This window comes from Hypanus sabinus, unplaced genomic scaffold, assembly GCF_030144855.1.
Source record: "Hypanus sabinus isolate sHypSab1 unplaced genomic scaffold, sHypSab1.hap1 scaffold_1790, whole genome shotgun sequence".
NCBI lineage: Eukaryota > Metazoa > Chordata > Chondrichthyes > Myliobatiformes > Dasyatidae > Hypanus > Hypanus sabinus.
In genome coordinates, this window is record NW_026779877.1 from 21,665 (window position 1) to 44,912 (window position 23,248).

Below are 23,248 nucleotides of genomic sequence, written 5' to 3' on the forward strand. Positions count from 1 at the left end.
CCCACATGGGAGGTTAGTTCAGAAGTTTCAGACAGTAGGTATCCATGGAAAGGTTGTAGATTGGATTCCAAATTGGCTGTGTGGGAGAAGACAGAGAGTCTTAGTGGATCATTGCTTCTGAGACTGGAGGCCTGTGACTAGTGGTGTGTCTCAGGGATCTGTGTTGGGACTATTGTTGTTTGTTGTCTATATCAATGTACTAGATGATAGTGTGATAAGTTGGACCAGCAAGTTTGCTGATGACACTAAGATTGGAAGCGTTGCGGACAGCGAGGAAGACTTTCAAAGCTTGCAGAGGGATCTGCACCAACTGGCAACATGGGCCAGAAAATGGCAGATGGAAATGAATGCAGACAAGTGTGAGGTGTTCCATTTTGTAAGGACAACTGAAGGTAGGACATAGACAGTAAAGGGTAGGGCACTGAGGAATGCGCAGGAAGAAAGGGATCTGGGAGTTCAGATACATAATTCCCTGAAAGTGGCGTCACTGGGAGACAGGGTTGTAAAGAAGGCTTTTGGCATCCGGGCATTCATAAATCAAAGTTGAGTATAGGAGTTGGAAAGTTATGGTGAGGTTGTACAAGACATTGGTGAAGCCAAATTTGGAGTATTGTGTGCAATTCTGGTCACTGAACTATATGACGGATATCAGTAAGACTGAAAGTGTGCAGAAAAGATCTGCGAGGATGTTGCCGGCTCTTCAGGAGTTGAGTTACAAGGAAGGATTGAACAGGTTAAGACTTTATTCCTTGGAGCGCAGAAGAATGAGGGGAGATTTGATAGAAGTTTACACAATTACGAGGGGAATAGACAGGGTAGATGCGAATGGGCTCTTTCCACACAGATTAGGAGAGATAAATTACAAAAGGACTTTGCTTCAGGGTGAAAGGGGAAAGGTTTAGGGGGAACGTCCTCACTCAGAGAGTTGTGAGAATGCGGAACGAGCTGCCATCTGATGTGGAAAAAGCAGACACACTCTTTGGTTTTAAGAATAAATCTGATAGATGCATGGATGGGAGAGGTCTGGAGGGCGATGGACTGGGTGCAGGTCAATGGGACTAGCGGAATAAAGTTTTGGCACAGAGCAGAAGGGCCGAATGGCTTGTTTTCTATGCTGTAGTGTTCTATGATTTTACGATTCTATGAAGGAATATGGGGAGGTCAGTTGCCACAGGAAGAAGGGGGATGGGGAAGAGAGATCCCACAGGTGGAAGGGGGATGGAGAAGTGAGATCCCACAAGCGGAAGGCGGATGTGGAAGTGAGATCCCACAGGAGGAAGGGGGATGGGGTAGAGAGATCCGACAGGAGGTAAGGGGATGGGGAAGATAGATCCCACAGGAGGAAAGCGGAATGGGAAGGGATACCACTGGAGGGAAGGGAATGGGGAAGAGAGAACCTTCAGGAGGAAGGGGGATGGGGAAGAGAGAACCCATAGGAGGATGGGGGATGGGGAAAAGAGATCTGACAGGAGGAAGGGGGATGTGGAAGATAGATCCCACAGGATGAAATGGGAATGGGAAGGGATACCACTGGAGGGAAGGGGATGGGGAAGAGAGAACCTAGAGGTGGAAGGGGGATGGGGAAGAGAGAACCCATAGGAGGATGGGGGATGGGGAAAAGAGATCTGAGAGGAGGAAGGGGGATGAGGCAGAGAGATCCCACAGGAGGAAGGGGGATTGGAAGAGAGATCCGAAAGGAGGAAGGGGAATTTTTGTACGCGTGTGTTGTGTCTGAACAGAGACCCAGAGGAGATGCGGCCTCGCTCTCTGTGTATCTGGTAGTGAGCAAAGTCACAAACAGGAAAGGGCAGGGGAGGGCAATCTCACAATGGTATTTCTTTCCTTCTCACTGGGACAGTCTGCAGACGGCCTCTTGTCCCTCACCGGGAAGGGGGTGTGAATCTTTGACCCATCTGCTGCAGTCAGTGTCGGTCTGGGTGTCAGTAACAGTGAGAAGGAACATTGTCAATGGACGTGTCACAGGCAGCAGGAAACACGGCCATTCCTGTGATTTACTACCATTAAACCAATGGTCGTTGTTCACTGATCTGATGAAGTCTCCAACATCCCTTCACAAGGAGCCACAGAACCCTCCTGTCCTTGGGGAATTACTGACCGATCCCCTGGGCATTTGTCACAATTCTTCACAATCTGATTTATCACAGTTTATCCGAAATCCATTTACATTGAAATGACACAATAGAACAGTTTCACAGTTCCGAGTGAGAGATAAATCAAGTTACCTCAACACCTGGCACTTGTGCAGCCCGGGTCCCAGCCGCTGGATTCCTTCACACTGAATGTGGCAGTTCTCCAGGTCGAGGTGTTTTATTGTATCACAGAATCCGATGGCATGAGACAGGACCGCGCAGTCAATCGGGGTCAGTGTCAATCTACTGAATGAAAGTGTTTCCACAGATCCCAGTGCGTCCTGAGCCAGTCCACGATTCTGAGACTCAAACAGGTAGTGCAATGTGTTCAGGAGGCTCCTTTTACCAGCTTCACTCTCTGTGTTTCCACTCTGACGTTTAACCTCCTCCTTCACCCAGTCAATCACCCGGCAGGTTGTTTCATGAGGAAATGGACCCAGAATCTCCACCAGGCCCCGAGCTGTCATTGGAGAGGAGAGACCAGCAACAAAACGGAGAAATACCTCAAATCGCCCATCTGTCGTGTTGTGGGTTTCAGTGAGGAGTTTCTTAATATCTCTGCCATCTGGGATCAGGAATTGTGTCACTGCAGCTACAAACTCTTGTATGGTGAGGTGTGGGAATGTGTACACCACGCTCTGGGCAGAATCCTCTCTCTCCAAAAGCTCCATCAGGAACCCGGACAGGAACTGGGAAGGCTGAAGATTGTACTTGATCAAATCTCCATCTGTAAACACAATCTTCTTCTCGGACACTCCTCTGAAGGCCATCTGACCAACCCTGAGTAACACATCACGGGGTCTCTCAATCTCACGGCCGTGGTTTTTCAGGATGTTGTAAATATAGTAGGAGTACAGTTGGGTGATAGTCTTGGGAACTCGCTGTGGGTCCCTGACTCTTTGTGTGAAGAAGGGGCCCAGTGCCAGAGCGAGGATCCAGCAGTAGGAGGGGTTGTAGCTCATGGTGTACAGGATCTCGTTCTCCTTCACGTGTTTGAAAACAGCTTCGGCCACCGTCTGATCTTCAAAATGTCTGATGAAATATTCCTTCCGTTCCTCACCAACAAATCCCAGGATTTCAGCCCGGACACTGATATCCGCCTTTTCCAATAAATGTAACGCAGTGGGGCGGGTGGTCACCAGCACTGAACACCCTGGGAGCAGCTTGCCCTGGATTAAACTGTACACAATGTCCGACACTTCACACCACCACTCGGGATCTGGGCACTGGTGCTTTTGTTCTGTATCTCTCCGACTGTCCGCAAAATCGATTTTGTGTTTGAATTCATCTAAACCATCGAATATAAACAGCAATCCCTCTGGGTTCTTCCAGACTTCTCTCAGGATATTCCCAAAGTAAGGATACTGATCCAGAATCAGTTCCTTCAGGTTTATTCGACAGTCAATACTGTTTAAATCTCGGAATTTGAAACTGAAGACAAACTGGAACTGTTGATATATTTTCCCCATGGCCCAGTCATAAACAATCTTTTGTACCATCGTTGTTTTCCCGATCCCCGGGACTCCGGCCACTGCTGCTGAACTCCCAGATTTGGATTTACTCCGGGAAAAGCTGCTGTGGAATAACTGATCAGTACGGATTTTTTCCAGCTGTCTGCGGAGTTGTTTCTCTCTATAATGCTCATGGTCTCTGCCTCTTGCCAGCAGCTCATGTTCCACCAGTGTCCGATCTCGAACAGTAGAAATGACCGTGAGCTCAGCGTATCGATCAGCCAGCTGGAAAACCTTCACCTTCTCCGTCATCAGGATCGTGTTCACTCTCAGTGTTTCAGTTCGTGTCCGCAGAGTCTCCTTGTGTTTCTGTTGAACATCTTCCATGGGAACAGAGAACATATTCAAAACGTTAAACGGCTCATCTGACAAAGAACTTTATAACGGTATTTCAGCATTCAGTGTTTGAGATTACATGAATAAATTCAATGCTTCCATGGATATTAGAACAGAAAGTAAAATTCTGTTCGCAGGCACAGAATTGACAGCAATGGATGTCCCTGAAATTGTCCAATCCTCATGTTCCGGTTCTAGTTATTTGTGAAGGTGAACATTCCCCTGATTGCACTTTCTGAGGAAGCTTAAACAAGCATCACTCCCCACTAACATCTTAACTATGTTCTACAGAGGCGTGGTTGAGAGTGTGCTGACCTTTTGCATCACAACCTGGTACTCCAGCTGCAGTGCTGCCGACAAAAAAGCCTTGCAGGGGGTGGTTAGGGGAGCAGAGAAGGTTATTGGGGTCTCCCTACCTTCTTCCAAGACCTCTTTCAACGTCGATGCCTCCAGAAGTCACGGTACATAATTAAAAACCCCTCACACCTCTCCATGAACTGTTTGTTCATCTGCCATCAGGTAAATGTTACAGGAGCATCAAAACTAAAACCACAAGGCTACTAAACAGCTTCCTCCCACAGGCAGTCAGACTGCTAAATAGCTGCTCTATCTGACTCTGCTTTCTACACTTTTAACTTGCACCGGACACCTATAACTTGATTTAAAGCAACATGTGGCTGTTGTGTTTTATTTTTTATTGTTGTGTTTATTATTTAGTGTTGCGTTTGTTATGTTATGATTGCACTGCTCCTGGGAACCGCTGTCTCATTCTACCCTGCAGAGCTGATGTACGGTTGGAACGACAATAAAGTTTTTGAATCTTGAATATCCTATTGCAATCCTGACTGCACCTCCCATTACAACAACATTTCACTATATTTAAAGCATTGTTTGACTCATTAACAGACGATGTTAATGTTGATCTGTTGTGGAACTATGGAGAGCAGGTCACTGTGCATTTTGGCAAGGCTGCACACTGGGGAGTCACAGGTGTCCACTGCTCGCATTAAAACAGGAGCAGAATATGCGGGAAATACTCAAGTTGGGCAGCATCTGGGGGAGAATCACAGTGAAGTTGCGGATCAATAACCCATCGGAATGACAGAGATGAAAATGGGTAGTTTTCAATCGCAGTGATGGAGGATTGGTGGAAAGATGGAATCTCTGTTAATGGAAGAAGCCACAAGGGTCTGTCTCAGTGAAGTACATCGTGTCTGTGTGAGAGGGTGGTGAAGTCTTGGCAACTCTACTCATCAGTCTTGCTGTGGGGGTGTGGGGCGCTGTCTTAGGAGGCCTCTGTCTGTCAGAGTCAACCATGGATGTCCTGCCCCTGCAAGCCGGGACACTCCGATATGGAGAGGAAGCTTCTGCCGATGTAGCAAGCTCCCTCTCTCCATGCATCTGATGTGCACAAAGGAACAGCAGAGACTGACACAGCTTGGCACCAGAGGTGTCACAGGAGATGCCAGTCTGCGTTGAACACCATTTAACACTGATTCAGGGACTCCAGCTCCAGGCTTTTCCCACTGGGTTTACTCCCAAACTCTTCCCCATGAGGGGTTACAGTTACAAGGCAGTGGAGTTTTGAGATCAGAGTTTTCTTGTTCCTGGGTGAGCTGTCAATCACAGCCGACAAGCCCCATCTGCCCAAAGTGACTGGTTGTAAGGCACCAGTAACCCACCTCTGCCCCTTCTCCTGTCAGAAGAAACGCTTCCACCGGGATTAGTGGCTAAACCGCACATGAAGGCCAGGAGCTGGACAGAGGCTACTCGCCACTGGGAGCATTTAATAGGTCGTGGCAGCTCATCCGCACTGTCACCCCCCTCCCCCCCGGTTATAACAATCTTAAGCAACCGAGGGGCGATGTATTATTGACAATGAATCGGTAAATTGGTTTATTATTGTGACATGCACCACTGTAAAATGGAAAACTTTTCTGCATACGATCCAAATAGATCATTACATCACATCGGTGCAATGAGGTTGTACAAGGAATAATGGAACAGAATAGTTCAGGGAAACAGTGTTTCAGTTGCCGAGAAAATGCAGTGCAGGCAGATGATAAGGTAGAAGGCCAAAGGATCATTGGGAGGTCAGCGTTGAGTTTTTTTGGGGCTATGTTCCTAAACTGTAGAATTCAACAGCTTAAACTACAGTACTGTGCAGAAGTCTGAGGTGTATATTAGGACTGACACATTCTGTCTTTTGTTTTCTAGTTTGCACTTTATCCCGTTGTGATGCGGTTTGAATGGCATCGTCTGGATGAAAGGTGCTTTATAAATAAGTCATTATTATTATTATTATTATTATTATTATCTTAGCCTAAACTGGTAAAACTTGAGGTACAGGCATAGCCAAGCACACACATGTCTCAATTCATAGGAGATTTCAGACTATTCTCGTGGTGTATAGTGTTATGGCTTTTCGAAGATTTACACGAGTATCGCCGTGTGGGCCTAATTTATTAATACTATTCTGTAAAGCCTTTAGGATGATACCAGTTATCGATATTACGATTGGGATAAATAATACCCTGTTCGTGTTCCATAGTCTTTCATTTTGCCCTTTCAATTCAATATATTTCTGGTATATTTTTTTTTACTAATTCATTTCTGTAAGTTATGTGTGTTTGGAATGGCTATATATATTTAAAAGGTTGCTTTTGCTTGTTTATCCTGTAAAATTACATCCGAACACAGATCATATATTATCCTATCTGAAATAATGATCGGATGCAGTGTGATATGAAGGACTCTAACTCCAAAAGTGGAAGAGGCTTGTATATTTAGTAAATTATGGGGTTTCTCATCAGTTGTAGTTTAAGCAATGTTTTTGTGAATGTTGTTCGCCATTTTATTTTGCTTGTGCAAGTAATGAGATTCAGTTCAACTGCAGGATCTTTTAAAGTCGGATTGTTTGTAGTTTCTCTTATAATTTTCAGCATATATCGTCTTGGACCTATTAGTCGTTTATTCTGTATTATTGATAACTACATGTGTCAACAACCTTGTCCTGTATTGCTACAATGATCCCTTCTGTTTCTGGGAAGAAGTCTCCAAATCTGAGACAGGAGCTCGACGCTTCCTTGTCGACGTCTATGTCAATGGAGCTAATTGTGGATTTCAGAAAAGGCAAGATGAGGGAACACGACACACCAGTCCTCACAGAGGGATCTGATGTGGAAAGAGTGAGCAATTCCAAATTCCTGGCTGTCAATATCTCCGAGTATCTAACCTGGACCCAATATATCGATGAAGCTACAGAGAAGGCACAACAGTGGCAATATTTCATCAGGAGTTTTCAACATCACTTGAATATTTCTACAGGTGTAACTTGCAGAGCATTGTAACTGTCTGCATCACCGTCTGGTTCACGAGGAACGGAGTAAGGTGCACACTCAACGATTCAGGAGCAACTTCTCCTCTACCATGCAGCTTCTGAATGGACATTGAACCCATCGATACTGCCTCACTAATCTCTTTTTAAATTTCTATTTCTGCACTACTTATTTAGTTTAATATTTCATATAATCACACAGACATGCACAGCTATATGTGTTCAACTTCCAGGCCCTGAAGCCACTTCGCTGCTCAGCCAGATCCACCGTCTGACAGGCCACATGTCTCGCATGGACAACTCCAGGTTACCGAAAGCAGTACACTACGGAGAACTCTCTCAGGGCAAGAGAGATCATCGTGCCCCGCGCAGGAGGTACAAGGGCCAAATTAAGCAGAGGCTCTCTCAGGCAAATATGGAGGTCAACGAGTGGCAGCCGCTGATCCACGGAAAAGCCAAGAATTTTGAGGAACCCAGAAGAGCTACTGCTGAAAAGAAGAGGGGATACAAGAAGATTCCAACAACCCAAGCGCCTGCATCCCAGCTGTCCCTCTGTCCCAACTGCTCCCGAGTCCACAGATTCGGAATTGGCCCCTACCGTCACCAACAATCGTATCGTCATCCAGTACCACCAACCCCCACTCACAGAGACACACACACACACACACACACACACACACACACACACACACACACACACACACACACACACACACACACACCTATTTGGGAAGAGAACAGGATTTAGGGTATGTTTCATGATCATTAATGCTTGGTGGAACCCCGGAATGTCCATGCCCTCAAACCCTTTTGTTCCCCAGATCTGGAGTACCTGGTGCTGCTGTGTAAACCTTTCCGGCTGCCAATGGAGTTCCCGGCTGTTATTATCACAGCTGTGTAATAACAACATCCCCCAGTTGTGTGTTATTGTCACAGAGGGGAGATGATTTCCTTCAGAAATCGGTCAGGACTGCCCAAACCACAAAATTTGTATCAACAGTTCCGTGTGAACAGCACTTGCCGTGTGACCGACTGCTTACATTGCCGGTGATCAGCAGGAGCTCACGAAATTCAGCTCCGATCTGTGCAAAGTCATCCAGGCAGCGAAACGACAATACAGAGATCGTATTCAGGCACAGCTCTCCACCAACAACACACACAGCTTATGGCAAGCTCTGCACCCCAATGCAGACTTCAGAGCTAAGTGCAGTGGTGCTGCCAACACCGCTGCCTGTCTCCCAGAGGATCTAAGTCTCTTTACGCTCGGTTCGATATCGCCAACACTGAGACCCCGGGGAGAGCCGACAAAGCGACCTGCACACACACACACACACACACCACACACCACACACACACACACACACACACACACACACACACACACACACACACACACACACACAGACACACACACACAGACACAAGCACACACACACACACACACACACACACACACACACACAGACACTCACACACACACTCACACACACACACACACACAGACACACACAGACACACACACACACACACACAGACACACACAGACACACACACACACACACACACACACTCACACTCACACACACACACAGACACACACACACACACACGCACACACACACACACACACACACACACCCTATTTGGGAAGAGAACAGGATTTAGGGTATGTTTCATGATCATTAATGCTTGGTGGAACCCCGGAATGTCCATGCCCTCAAACCCTTTTGTTCCCCGGATCTGGAGTACCTGGTGCTGTTGTGTAAACCTTTCCGGCTGTCAATGGAGTTCCCGGCTGTTATTATCACAGCTGTGTAATAACAACATCCCCCATTTGTGTGTTATTGTCACAGAGGGGAGATGATTTCCTTCAGAAATCGGTCAGGACTGCCCAAACCACAAAATTTGTATCAACAGTTCCGTGTGAACAGCTCTTGCCGTGTGACCGACTGCTTACATTGCCGGTGATCAGCAGGAGCTCAAGAAATTCAGCTCCGATCTGTGCAAAGTCATCCAGGCAGCGAAACGACAATACAGAGATCGTATTCAGGCACAGCTCTCCACCAACAACACACACAGCTTATGGCAAGCTCTGCACCCCAATGCAGACTTCAGAGCTCAGTGCAGTGGTGCTGCCAACATCGCTGCCTGTCTCCCAGAGGATCTAAGTCTCTTTACACTCGGTTCGATATCGCCAACACTGAGACCCCGGGGAGAGCCGACAAAGCGACCTGCACATTGGTCATCTCTGAGGCTGAGGTTCGCAGGTGTTTCCAACGAGTGGACAGTCGCAAGCCTGCGGGACCGGACGGCGTCCCAGGGCGGGTACTCAGGATGCGCGCGGCACAACTGGCAGGTGTATCTACGGATATTTTTAATCTCACCCTCTCCCAGTGTAGAGTTCCCTCCTGCTTCAAATCATCCACCATTGTTCCTGTACCTAAAACGACTAAGGCAACATGTCTGAACGTCTGGCGTCCTGTCGCACTCACCTCAATAATAAGCAAATGCTTTGAGAGACTGGTCAAGGACTACATCTGCAGCTTGTTACCACCCACACTGGACCCCCTACAATTCACCTACCGACACAACCGATCAACAGATGACACAACAGCCACTGCTCTGCACACCTCCTTAAACATCTGGAGAAGAGGGATGCTTGTGTGAGAATGATGTTATTAGACTACAGTTCAGCATTCAATACCATCATTCCCTCCAGGCTTGACAAGAAGCTCAGAGACCTCGGCCTTCACCCTGCCTTGTGCAGCTGGGTCCTGGACTTCCTGTCAGATCACCAGCAAGTGGTAAGAGTGGGCTCCCACACCTCTGCCCCTCTGACCCTCAAAACAGGAGCCCCTCAGGGCTGTGTCCAAAGCTCCCTCCTTTACTCTCTGTATGCGCATGACTGTGTCGCTACCCACAGCTCCAAACTGCTAATTAAATTTGCTGAGGATACTATATTTATTGGCCAAATCTCAAATAATAACGAGGCAGCCTACACAGAAGAAGTCACCACCCCGACAAGAAAACAACTTCTCCCTCAATGTCGCAAAAACAAAGGAGCTGGATGCAATGTTTCAAAGACAAGAGGAATGGAGACGGGCTAACCCCTATTGACATCAATGGATCTGGGGATGAGAGAGTGAACAGCTTCAAGTTCCTCGGCATTCACATCACTGAGGACCTCACGTGGTCTGTACACATCAACTGTGTGGTGAAAAAGGGCACAACAGCACCTCTTTCACCTCAGATAGAACCATAGAACATTACAGCACAGAAACAGGCATTTTGGTCCTTCTTGGCTGTGCCGAACCATTTTTCTGCCTAGTCCCACTGACCTGCACCTGGACGATATCTCTCCAGACCCCTCTCATCCATATACCTGTCCAGGTTTTCCTTAAATGTCAAAGTGATCCCGTATTCACCACTCCATCTGACAGCTCATTCCACACTCCCACCACTCTCTGTGTGAAGCAGCTCCCCCCTTAATGTTCCCTTTAAATGTTTCCCCTTTCACCCTTAACCCATGACCTCTGATTTCTTTTCTCCCCTAGCCTCAGTGGAAAAAGTCAGCTTGTATTCTCTCTATCTGTACCCATCATAATTTTATACACCTCTATCAAATCACCTCCCATTCTCCTACATGCCAGGGAATAAAGTCCTAACCTATTCAAACTTTCCCTGTAACTCTGTTTCTCAAGTCCAGGCAACATCTTTGTAAACCTTCTCCGCACTCTTTCAACATTATTAATATCTTTCCTGTAATTAGGTGACCAAAACTGCATACATTACTCCACATTCGGTCTCACCAATGTCTTATACAACCTCACCATTACATTCCAACTCTTGTACTCAGTACTTTGATTTATGATTTATGATTTATAAAGCTCTCTTTATGACCCTATCTACTTGTGACGCCACTTTTAGGGAATTATGTATCTATACTCCCAGATCCCTCTGTTCTACTGCCCTCCTCAGTGTCCTACCATTTACCTTCTATGTTCTAACTTGGTTTGAGCTTCCGAAGTGCAATACCTCACACTTGTCCGCATTAAACTCCAACTGCGGTTTTCCAGTCAATTTCTCCAACTGGTCCAAATCCCTCTGCAAGCTTTGAAAACCTTCCTCATCGTCCACTACACCTCCAATCTTTGTATCATCAGCAAATTTGCTGATCCAATTTGCCACATTCTCATCCATATCATTGAGATAGATGACAAATAACTGGACCAAGCACTGATCCCCGTGACACATCACTAGTCACAGGCCTCCACTCAGAGTAGCAATCCACCACTACCACTGTCTGGCTTCTTCCATTGAGCCAATGGCTAATCCAATTTACTACCTCTCCATGTATACCTAGCGACTGAATCTTCCTAACTAACCTCCCATGCGGGACCTTATCAAAGGCTTTACTGAAGTCCATGTATACAACATCCACTGCCTTCCCTTCATCCACTTTCCTGGTAACTTCCTCGAAAAACTCTAATAGATTGGTTAACCATGATCTACCACGCACAAGGGCATACTGACTTTTTCTAATAAGTCCCTGTCTATCCAAATACCTGGAGACCCTATCTCTTAGTATTCCTTCCATTAATTTACCTACTACCGATGTCAAACTTACCAGCCTATAATTTCACGGCTTACTTTTTGAGCCTTTTTTAAACAACGGAACTACATGAGCTATCCTCCAATCCTCTGGCACTCGATCCGTGGATATCGACATCAGGTCATGCGGATTTATCTACTCTGATTTGCCGCAAGCACCTCCTCTTATTTAATCTGTATAAGTTCCATAACCTCCCTACTTGTTTGCCGTGTTTCCATAGACTCCATTCCATTTTCCTTAGTAAATACAGATGCAAAAAACCCATTTAACATCTCTCCCATTTCTTTTGGTTCCATACATAGCCGACCACTCTGATCTTCAAGAGGATCAATTTTATATCTTATTATCCTTTTGCTCTTAACATACCTGTAGTTCTTAAAATTATCCTTCACCCTGACTGCCAAAGAAACCTCATGTCCTCTTTTAGCCCTCCTGATTTCTTTCTTAAGTATTTTCTTACTCTTTTTATACTCCTCAAGCATCTTATTTCCTCCTTGTTGCGTATACATGTTATACATCTCTCTCTTCTTTATCACAGTTCCAATATCCCTCGATAGCCAAGGCTCCTTATTCTTATTCATTTTGTCTTCAACCCTGACAGGAACATACAAACTCTGCACTCTCAAAATTTCTCCTTTGAAGGTCTCCCACTTACCAATCACAATCACAACCTGTCCCAATCTACGATTTTTAGATCCCTTCTCATTTCTTCAAATTTGGCCCTTTTCAGGTTTAGAACGTCAAGCCGAGGACCAGATCTATCTTTATCCATGATCAAGTTGAAACTAATGACGTTATGATCACTGGAACGAATGTGCTCCCCTACGCACACTTCCGTCACCTGCCCTAACTCATTTCCTAATAGGAGATCTAATATTGCATCTTCCCTCGTTGGTACATCTATATATTGTTTTAGAAAACGTTCCTGAACACATTTTACAAACTCTAACCCATCTAGACGTTTAACAGTATGGGAGTCCCAATACTTGTGTGGAAAATTAAAATTTCTGTCTCCTGCAGTTGTCTGTTATCTGTTTGCAGATTTGCTCCTCCAATTCTCGCTGACTATTGGGTAGTCCATAATACAACCCTATTAATGTGGTCATACCTGCCTGTTTCTCAACTCCACCCATATGGCCTCAGTAGACAAGCCATCTAATCTGTCCTGCTGAATCACTGCTGTAATATTTTCCCACCACCCACCCTTCATCCCTCTGTCTCTATCACGTCTGAAACATCAGAACCCTGGAACACTGAGCTGCCAGTCCTGCCCCTCCTGTAGCCAAGTTTCAGTAATGGCTATGATGTCATAATTCCATGTGTCAATCCAGGCCCTCAGCTCGTCTGCCTTTCCCACAACACTCCTCGCATTGAAATATACACACCTCAGAAGATTATTACCAACACACACAACCTTGCTATTTGTGACTTTGCATGAACTACCAACATCATTTATTTTTACCCCCGTTCCACTATCGACTCTGGCACTCTAGTTCCCATCTAGTTTAAACCCTCCCCAATAAAACTAGCAAGCCTCCCTGCAAGTATATTGGTGCCCTTGTAGTTCAGGTGTAACCCGTCTCTCTTGTACAGGTCCCCCCTGCCCCTGAAGAAGTCCCGATGATCTAGAAATCTGAAACCCTGCCCCCTACACCAGTTTCTCAGCCACGTGTTCATCTGCCAGAGCATCGCACTCTTACCCTCACTGGCACGTGGCACAGGCAGCAATCCGGAGATTACTACCCTCTATGTCCTGTTTTTCAACTTCCTACCAAGCTCTCTGTACTCACTCTTCAGGACATCCTGACTATTTCTACCTATGTCATTGGTATCGATGTGTACCACGACATCTGGCTGATCACCCTCCCACCTCAGAATGCTGTGCACGCGATCAGAGATATCCCTGACCATGGCACCCTGGAGGCAACAAACCATCCGGGAGTCTCTGTCACAACCACAGTATCTCCTGTCTGTACCCCTGACTCTGGAATCCCCTATCTCTCCTCTTCCTCCTCCCTCCGTTCTGCACTGCAGAACCAGACTCAGTGCCAGAGATCCGGCTGCCGCAGCTTTTCCCAGGTAAGCCATCCTCCCCACGCCCCCCAACGGTATCCAAATTGGTATACATATTTTGGAGTAGAATGGCCACAAAAGAACCCTGCATTAACTGCCCTTCCCCCTTCACTCAACTGACAGTAATACAATTACCTGTGCCCTGTTCCTTAGGTGTAACTACCTCCTGGAAGCTACTATCTATAACCTGCTCAGTCTCCCGAATGATCCGGAGGTCATCCAGCTCCTGCTCCAGTTCCCTAAAGCGCTATGTTAGGAGCTGCAGCTGGATGCACTTCTTGCAGGGATCATTGTCAGGAACACTGGAGGTCTCCCTGACTTCCCACATCCTGCAAGAGGAGCATTCCGACATCCTGCCTGGCATATTCTCTCGTCTGAACAAAAAAAAACAGAAAAACAGTTCGGTGAGATGGTTGAGGACGTTGGGATGGGCCCCTAAATGCAAACGATTTTCTATAGGGGCACCATTTTGTGTATCCTGACTGGCTGCATCACTGCCTGATATGGGAACTGTACTTCTCTCAATTGCAGTACTCTGCAGAGAGTGGTGCGGACAGCCCAGTGCATCTGTAGATGTGAACCTCCTACTACTAAGGTCATTTCGGACGGGGTAAAAAGGGCCCGAAGGATCATTCTGGACCCAAGTCTCACCAGGCACAAACTGTTCCAGCTGCTACCATTCGGGAAATGGTACCACAGCTGAATAGCCAGGACCAACAGGCTCCGGGACAGCTTCTTCCACCAGGCCATCAGACTGATTAATTCACGCTGATACAATTCTATTTCCACAATTGTGTACATAAATACAGACTCACTGCACACACTTTACTGTAATCGTGCTGATGGCGCAGAAAAACAACTTTCACGACATGTGTCCATGATATTAACCCTGATCCTGAAAATTTTTATCTGGCTGCTGTCTCATTTTTTTAGATCTGTTATTCATCATCCGCAAACTGTCCTCGTTCATATCAATCCAAGTGCACTCCAGTGCACATGGTGTTTTCCAGAAATTGTTATTTAAGTTATTACTTTTTTGTATATTTTCCAGATCTGTTTCAGAGCAGGATAATTTACCAAAATTACACATCAAAATGGGCACAGTGAGTGTTTACTACCTTCGTTATATTTTTACTGTTCAGCTCTGTTTGGCAGATTTTCTTGATCCTTGATGTAAATTCAAAGTTTGTTCAGCCAAGCAGTAAATTCAGATTTTCTTCAGCCTTGAAGTAAATTTTGTTAGAAGGTTTTCCTTTATCACACGATGATCTATTTTCTTTGCTTATTGATATCCTAAATATCCGTTTCATATTCTGTTGCATTGCATCCCGATGCTCTGTTTGATATTCTACCGGCTCTATTGCACCTTTCTTTATGTTTAATCATGTTCTGTACTTCCCTAGTCTGAAGTTCATGCTTATATATTTGGAAATTAGTTCCAGTATTTGAAATGTTTGTTCCAGCTTTACTGATGCAAGAGCAAATAATTTCAAATCCTCAATGTATAGCTGTGTCAAGGTAAAATTTGTATTTTTTTCTGATTAGATACCTGATTTTTGTCTGTTTCAGTAAATTATGAGTGGGCTTAAAACCAGACAAAACCACAGTGGGCTTAGTGAGTCGCTTTGGAAAATCCCTCCATTTATTTTGATAGTGGTCGTTGTTCCTCTCTGGTTGTTAATAGGACGATTATTTTACGCGAATGCTTCATCAGTTCTAGAAATTTCACAAGCATTGTATGAATTTTATATACATTTGGAACTTCTCTTAAACACACGAGGAACAGAATCAGATGTGTTTTTTTTATTGACAATATAACACTGTAAGTTTTCTGCTTTCCACAGTGTTTGAAATAGAATTACATAATCTGTTATCTGTTGTTCAAACCCAAACGGTATTCTGTCTGCTCTCCTGTGAGTATATTGTGATTATCGAAGTTGTTATCTGAGTTGTTATTAGTTATGAGATGTACGATGCTATCATTTTAGATATAAAATTGTCTTATTATTGTTAAGAGCCAATAATAACATAGTAGGTGACCATTTAGCAGTCTTATAAATGCAGAAAAAAGCTGTCTTTGGGGCTGGTGGTATATACCTTCAGCCTTTTATATGTTCTCCCCCATGGGAGTATGACAGAGAGGATGTATGAGGTGGTTTGGGGTTCAGTAGCAAGGCTTTGGTTCGGGTTTGTGTCTTGCCAGCTTGATTGAGCTCCTCCAGGAGGTGACAAAGGTGATGGATGCAGTTACACATGGATATTGTCTACTTGTATATTGGTAGAGTGTTTGACAAAGTTCCACATGGGAGGCTCATACAGAATATTAACATGCTTGAGAACTGTGGGGAATTGTCCTGGCTGCCGGGGACACAAACTGGGAGAAATTTCTTGGCAGCCGGGTGGTGAATCTGTGAAGTTATTGTCATAGACGGCTGAGTGAGACACTTGATTGAATATATTTAACATGCAGCTCGATATGTTCCTGATTATGAAGAATGTCAACGTTTACTGGGAAAATGGGGTAGAGAGGAATTGAAGAGTAAATTCACTGAGCCGAATGGCTTAGTTCTGCTACTAGGTCTTATGGTTTTAGTGAACATCTGGAGTCTTGTGTTCACTTCTGATTGTCCAGCTCTTGGAAGGATTGGAGAGGGTGAAGAACAGGTTCATCAAGATCTTGCCTGGAGTCGGTGACATGTGCTACAAGTAGAAGTTCGATAAACTTGGTTTGTTTATTCTGGAGTTAAAATAGAGATCTGACAGAGGTGTACAAGTTTGAGAGATGAGAGTTTGGTCGACAGCCTATATTTTGTTGTTTTATTTTTACATATGACTGGTGTCTGGTACCAGAGGGCATTTGGTTAAGGTGAGATGGGGTAAATTTACAGCAATTGTGGGTAGTTTTTTAACATAGTTGTGGGTGCCTGGAATTTACTGTCTGAGTCAACATGGCTTTGTGAAGGGTAGGTCTTGCCTCACGAGGCTAATTGAGTTTTTTGAAGAGGTAACAAAAAGCAATTGATGAAGGTACGGTAGTAAATGTGGTCGACATGGAGACACTCACGAGAGACTCATCCAGAAAGTCATGAGGCACGGGATAAGTGGAACCTTGGCTGTTTGGATAAATAATTGGCTTACAGGAAAAAAAGCAGAGGGTAGTAGTGGAAGGAAAGTATTCTGCCTAGAGGTCTGTGACTAGTGGAGTGCCGCAGGGATCTGTCCTGGGGCCCCTGCTATTTGTGATTTTTATAAATGACCTGGATGTAGAGGAGGAAGAATGGGTGAGTAAATTTGTGCATGACATGAAGATTGGAGGAGTTGTGGATGGAGCTATAGGTTGTCGAAGGTTACAAGAGGATATAGACGGTGCAGATTTGGGCAGAAAAGTGGCAGATGGGGTTCAATCCGGATAAGTGTGAGGTGATGCATTTTGGAAGGACAAACCAGAATGCTGAGTACAAGTTTAACCGTTGGTTACTTAAGAGTGTGGATGAACAGAGGGAGCTTGGTGTTCGAATCCATACATCCCTTAAGGTCGCTGCACGGATTGATAGGATAGTTAAGAAGGGCGATGGGATGCTAAGCTTCATTAATAGGGAGATTGAGTTCAAGTGTGGAGAGGCAAAGTTGCAGATCTACAACTCTCTGGTGAGACCGCACTTAGAGTATTGTGTTCAATTCCAGTCACCTCATTATAGGAAGGATGTGGAAGTCATGCCGAGGGTGCAGAGGAGATTTACCAGGATGTTGCCTGGTTTGGAGAACAAGTCATGTGAAGCAAGGTTAGCAGAGCTGGGACTTTTCTCTTTGGAGCGCAGAAGGATGCGAGGGCACTTGATAGAGGTCTAAAAAACTAATAAGAGGCATAGATAGGGTGGATTGCTAGTACCTGTTTCCCAGGTCACCAACAGCAAACTCTAGAGGGCGTATGTACAAAGTTAATGGAGGGAAGTTTAGGGGAGACATCAGGGGTAAGTTTTTTGCAAAGGGTTGTGGGTGCCTGGAACAACTTGCCAGGGATGGTGGTGGAGGCTAAAACATTAAGGGTATTTAAGAACCTCTTGGACAGGCACATGAATGAAAGAAAAATAGAGGGTCACGGGGTAGTGTGGGTTTAGTACTCTTTTTAAAGGAATACGTGGGTCGGCACAACATCCAGGGCGGAAGAGCCTGTACCGTGCTGTAGTATTCTAGTGTCTAGAGTGTAGTGACTAGGGTCATGTCGGAGGTAACTGTGTGATAGATGCTCCTAGTTATACATGAATGTGCAGGAAATGCAAGGAAATGGTCAATAATATAAGAAAGGATACCAATGTATATACTTTTTTCTTTCCCAGATATATAAATAGTGAAAAAAGGGAGAGGGTCGATATCGGACCACTAGAAACTGCTGTTGTAGTTGCAGTAACGGGTGAAAAGGAAATGCCAGACAAACTCTGTGCAAGTCACTGGCAGAATTCCAAAAGGTAAAGAACATCAGCGAACAGAATTGCATGTAGTGCTATTACAGAGGAAAAGGGGCTTGGAAGATGAAAGGTCTGAAGATAGAAAAGTCACCTTGACTGGGTCAAGGAGTCTCCCAAGGGTGTGCGGGGATTCCCAGAGCGTTAGGACTTGGAGTGAAGGCTTCATCAGAACCAACAGCTGGATTAATAGAAAAATACAATGTAGAATATTCAAGTTGCAAGAGAGATTCTTTGAATTGTTACTTGAATCCAGATAGCGCAGAATGATTAATGGCGAATTTTGATTCCCAGGTTTTACCAAGTCACAAACTAACACTTGAGATGTGGTTTAAACTGTGCATTTGATCACTCACCTATCAGCTGAGTGGGTAATTCAGATAAACCTTGGGCGATGTTCATGTATTCCTGTGGATCAGGACCTGTTTAAATATAAAAATGAATCCATTGAAACAGATCTGAAATAATTAAAATAACTAAATTGTTTATCTCATTGTGCCTTTGTGTTCAGAGCGTGGTTTTAACATACCGAGTTCCTGTATTTCCCTCAGTATTCTGTCCAACTTCGGTAACTCAGTCCTCCACATCAGAAAGGATTCCCACATTGCCCTCCGGGCCCGGGAGCCTTTGCCATTCACCAGACTGAGGAAGAGTCTGGAACTCTCTGCCCGGTTTCCCTTCTCTATCAGCTCAGTGACTTTCTACAAAAGGAAACAATGGACTTATTGTGGAGCAGACAGACAGACATGGAGAATGTGCAGGAAAGTATCTGTTCATGGCACCAGTAGCTTCAGAACAGATGCAGTCACTGGGCTGCTGCCTCATCCTCTCTGGGTTCAGTCATTAACAGAGAAACAGTAACTGAAGGAAATTCTAAATCAATAGTGTGTAAGAATAAGGATTTACTGACACTCTGCAGTAGATGCGATGTGATTAATTTCCTTGATCTGTCAATGTGCAGCATTACATCAACAAGATGTGACAACAAGAACGGAAGAGAGGGGAGAGAGAGAGAGCAAAATCAAATGGATGGCGGGCATCACTGAATCATGGCTGACAAAAGTTTATAGTTGGGTGGTTAAATCCAAGGATAAATATTGAAACGAAAGGATACGCAGGTAGGTGAAAGTGTTGGGTCGAAACTGCTGTCATTAAAAATGAGAAGTCCTGAGAAAGAGGTGAGGTCGGATTAGATGATTTGGATGTTAAGAAACTGCGTGGGTAAAGTGACCCTGAAGGAAATTATATACAGGCATGTTAACAGTAGCCAGGATGTGGGCTACAAATTACAACGGGGGAGAGGAGTGGCATGGAAAAAGGTCAATGCTAAAATTGTCACGGGGAGTTTCAATATCCAGGGAGCTTTGGAAAATCAGGTCGGTACTGAATCCCAAGTGAAGGAATGTATAGAATGCCTATGAGATGGCTTCTGAGAGAAGCTTATGGTTGAGCCCACTACAGGAAAGGCAGATCTGGATTCTGTGTTGTGTATTGAACCAGATTTGATTAGAGAGCTTCAGCTGAATAAACCCTTAAGAGGCAGTGATCATAAAATAGAAAAACTCAGCCAGCAGGTTGAAAGGGAGAAGGTAAAGTTAGAGGTATCAGTGCTACAGTCGAATGAATGAATTACCTCGGCATGAGAGCGGAGCTGGGCATTAATAAATTCGAAAATGACACTAACAGGAACAATGGCAGAGCAGGAATGGCTGAAGTTTCTCGGAGGACAAACAATCACAATGATGAAGAATTATTCTAAAGGGAGGATGATCAACCGTGGCTGACGAGGTAGTCAAAGCAGCACAAAAGCAAAGGTGAGGGCACAGAGTATTACAAAATATAGCAGAAAGCTGGAGGACTGGGATGTTTTTACAAATCAACAGAAGGTAATTCAAAAACCGTAAATAGAGAAAATATGAAATAGGAAGGCAGGCGAGAGAATAATGTAAGATAGCTTACCAAAATGTACGTCTGATATATGAAGATTGAAAGAGAGGAGAGTGGATATTGGACCACTGGAAAATGACAGTGTAGCGGTCCTGTCAGGGGACAAGGAAATGCCGGAAGATATTGGTCAGCATTTTGCGTCAGTCCTCATTGTAAAAACACTAGAACGTGCCAGATATTTGAGAATGTCCGGTGGCAGAAGTGAGTGTATTTGCAATTATTGCGGAGAAGTCGATCGGAAAGCTGAAAGTTCTGAAGATAGATGAGTCCAGATGAACTCACCCGATTGCTTCTGAAAGAGGAGGCTGAAGAGATTGTGGAGACATTAGTAATGATCGCTCAAGAATCACTAGATTTTGGAATGGTTCCGGAGGACTGATCATTTTTAAACTATAGGCCAGTTAGTCTGATCAGCGTTTGGGAAGAAGTCAGCAGCTGATAATTGAGGATAAGGTTTCGGGGTATTCAGACGCACATGATAAGAAAAAGGCCAACATCCATGGAAGGGAATCTTGCCTGACCGAACTGTTGGAATTTTTTCAGAGAACAGCATGCTGGGTCGACAACAGTGGCCGTATACTTTAGCAGAAATAATGAAGAAGTAGACTACTTTTGAATCTGGGAGAAAATTCAGAAATCGGAGTTGTAAAGGGTCTCTGGAGACCGAGTGCAGGATTCCGTGCAGGTTGAGTCTGTGTTAGGAAAGACAAATACAATGCCAGTATTCATTTCGAGAGGATCAGAATATAAGCACAAGCACTGGCCAGACCGCACTCGCATATTTTGATCCCCTGATCAGAGAAAATATGTGATGGCGTTGTGAAAAATCCAGAGAGGAATCTAACCGAACAGAACCAGTGATATTAAACTAGATTTTGATGGGAATGGATCCTGGATGCACCTGTAGTGGCTGGAGTGTGGGAGGATGAGGGGGAATCTAATTGCAACCTGTGGAATATCAAAAGGCATTGAGAGGACGTGGAGATGATGCTTCTAAGTGGGGGAGTCTAGAACCGGACGGAACAGCCTCAGATTAGAGGGACGTCCATTTAGAGCAGAGATGAGGAGATTATTTAGCTGAGGGGTAGTGAATCTGTAGAATTCATTGGCAGTGACAGCTGCGGAGAATAGGTCATTGAGTATATTTAAAACAGAGGTTGATATCTTCTTGACTAGTGATCAGAAAAGTTCACTGGGCGAAGGCAGGAGAATGGGGTTGAGGGGGATAGTAAATCCCCATGATGTAATGGCGGAGCAGAATCGATGGGCCTAATGGACAATTGTGCTCTTATGGTCTCATGATGTGTAAAGACAAAATAAGATTAAGAAATGTCAGTGCGGCTATCTTATAATGGAGATGGTTACTGCCTGGCACTCATACTGTAAAATGGTAATGACTTCCTGAACGCAGGCATGGGCTTCCTGATTAACTGAAAAATTATGAATTAAACTTTGAATAGTCTTCAAGCAACATACACCTATGCTGGAATTAAGGTAACTGAATATGGATGGGCTTAGGACATTGCTCTGAGAAATAAGAGAGGCAGCGTTTAAGGGTAAGCACAACGTTGTGGGCCGAAGGGCCTGTACCGTGCTGTACTGTTCTATGTTCTATGTTCTCTGTCCCGGATTTGAATGAATGATCTCCTAGAACAGTTACCAGTAGGGAATTGGAAAGGTTTTCCATAACACGATTAATGGACAACAATTATGTAACAAATCTGCATAATTCCCTGATGGTCCACTGCACTGTAAAATAATCCCTCAGTTTCACTACTACCAGGTCTGAGGAGTTACCGTTGTGAAAGAAATTTAACCAGTAAAGCAGACGTCTCCAGATGACGAATTTATAGATCGGCATCATATTTACAGATTACCCATCTTGCCTTTGGATAATGCCTGTGTGATTCATTACAAACAGCGCCAATGAATCCCAACGGGAACAGAGTTCCTCACGGATGCAACACACTTGATTTTCTAATACCACTCATGGCTGAATAGGTCAGATCTAGGACAAGACAATCACTGTTTGTGAGCTCCAAGGAGCTGAAATGGTGTGTCCCTGTCTCTCATTAGTCAGATATTCAGCAAGTTAGCAGATTTATTTTTTGTTTGCCCCTTCCCTTTCAGGACAACCTGTTGATTTTTTGGGATCATGAGATATCAGCCAGTCAGCAGATTTATGTTTTGTGCTTTCTTCTGCACTTTTAGATCAAACTATTGATGTTTGTGGTCGTACGATATCAGCTTTGTGCGTGATCTTTCACATCCAATCAATCTCAGAGTTTTTCGTGGAAGTTAACAAGAAAGTTGATGCAGGCAAGCTTGTGGATATTGTCTACATGGACGTCAGCACGGTATTTGTCAAGGTCCCGTATAGGAGGTCGGTCTAGAAGATTCAGTTGCTTAGCATTCAAGATAAAGTAGTAAACTGGATTAGACACTATAGATTGTTGCATTTCTGATTGGTGCCTGTATCTCGTGCAGTGACACGGGGATTGGTGCTGTGCCTGTTGTTGTTTGTCATCTATATCAATGATCTGGATGAAATTACGGTTAACAGCATCAGCAAATTTGCTGTTGACTCCAACATTTGGAAGGTGCAGTGAACGAAGAGGAAGACTACACGACCTTGCAGTGAGGTCTGGACCAACTGGAGAATGCGCTTAAAAGGGGAGGATGCAACTTAATGCAGGCTGATGGACCAATCAGGGTAGATCTTACTGAGAGACCGGTAGAACAAAGTGATCTGGGAATACAGGAACATAAGTCATTAAAAGTGGCAGCAAATGTTGCTAGGCTCTGAAAGAAAGTTTCTT

General features: G+C 44.7%; 1 protein-coding gene across 1 annotated transcript; it reads right to left on the reverse strand.

Annotated features, from left to right (window-relative positions):
- Positions 1–1,470: 1,470 nt before the first annotated feature.
- On the reverse strand, positions 1,471–19,080 carry LOC132387376 (NACHT, LRR and PYD domains-containing protein 3-like). The gene is made up of 3 exons (XM_059959744.1): positions 19,012–19,080; positions 18,839–18,904; positions 1,471–3,981 (listed from the first exon to the last, which is right to left on the reverse strand). Exons 1-3 carry the CDS (start codon positions 19,067–19,069, stop codon positions 2,240–2,242), a joined length of 1,866 nt encoding a protein of 621 aa, XP_059815727.1. The 5' UTR covers positions 19,070–19,080; the 3' UTR covers positions 1,471–2,239.
- Positions 19,081–23,248: the final 4,168 nt, after the last annotated feature.

Bases quoted from the DNA above. Each gene is read 5' to 3' on its own strand.
- LOC132387376 (XM_059959744.1), bottom strand. From the start codon at position 19,069: ATGTGGAGGACTGAGTTACCGAAGTTGGACAGAATACTGAGGGAAATA. The intron at 18,905-19,011 runs GTATGTTAAAAC...ATATTTAAACAG, and splicing joins GAGGGAAATACAGGAACTCG to GTCCTGATCCACAGGAATAC. The intron at 3,982-18,838 runs GTGAGTGATCAA...TTCCCATGGAAG, and splicing joins ATTACCCACTCAGCTGATAG to ATGTTCAACAGAAACACAAG.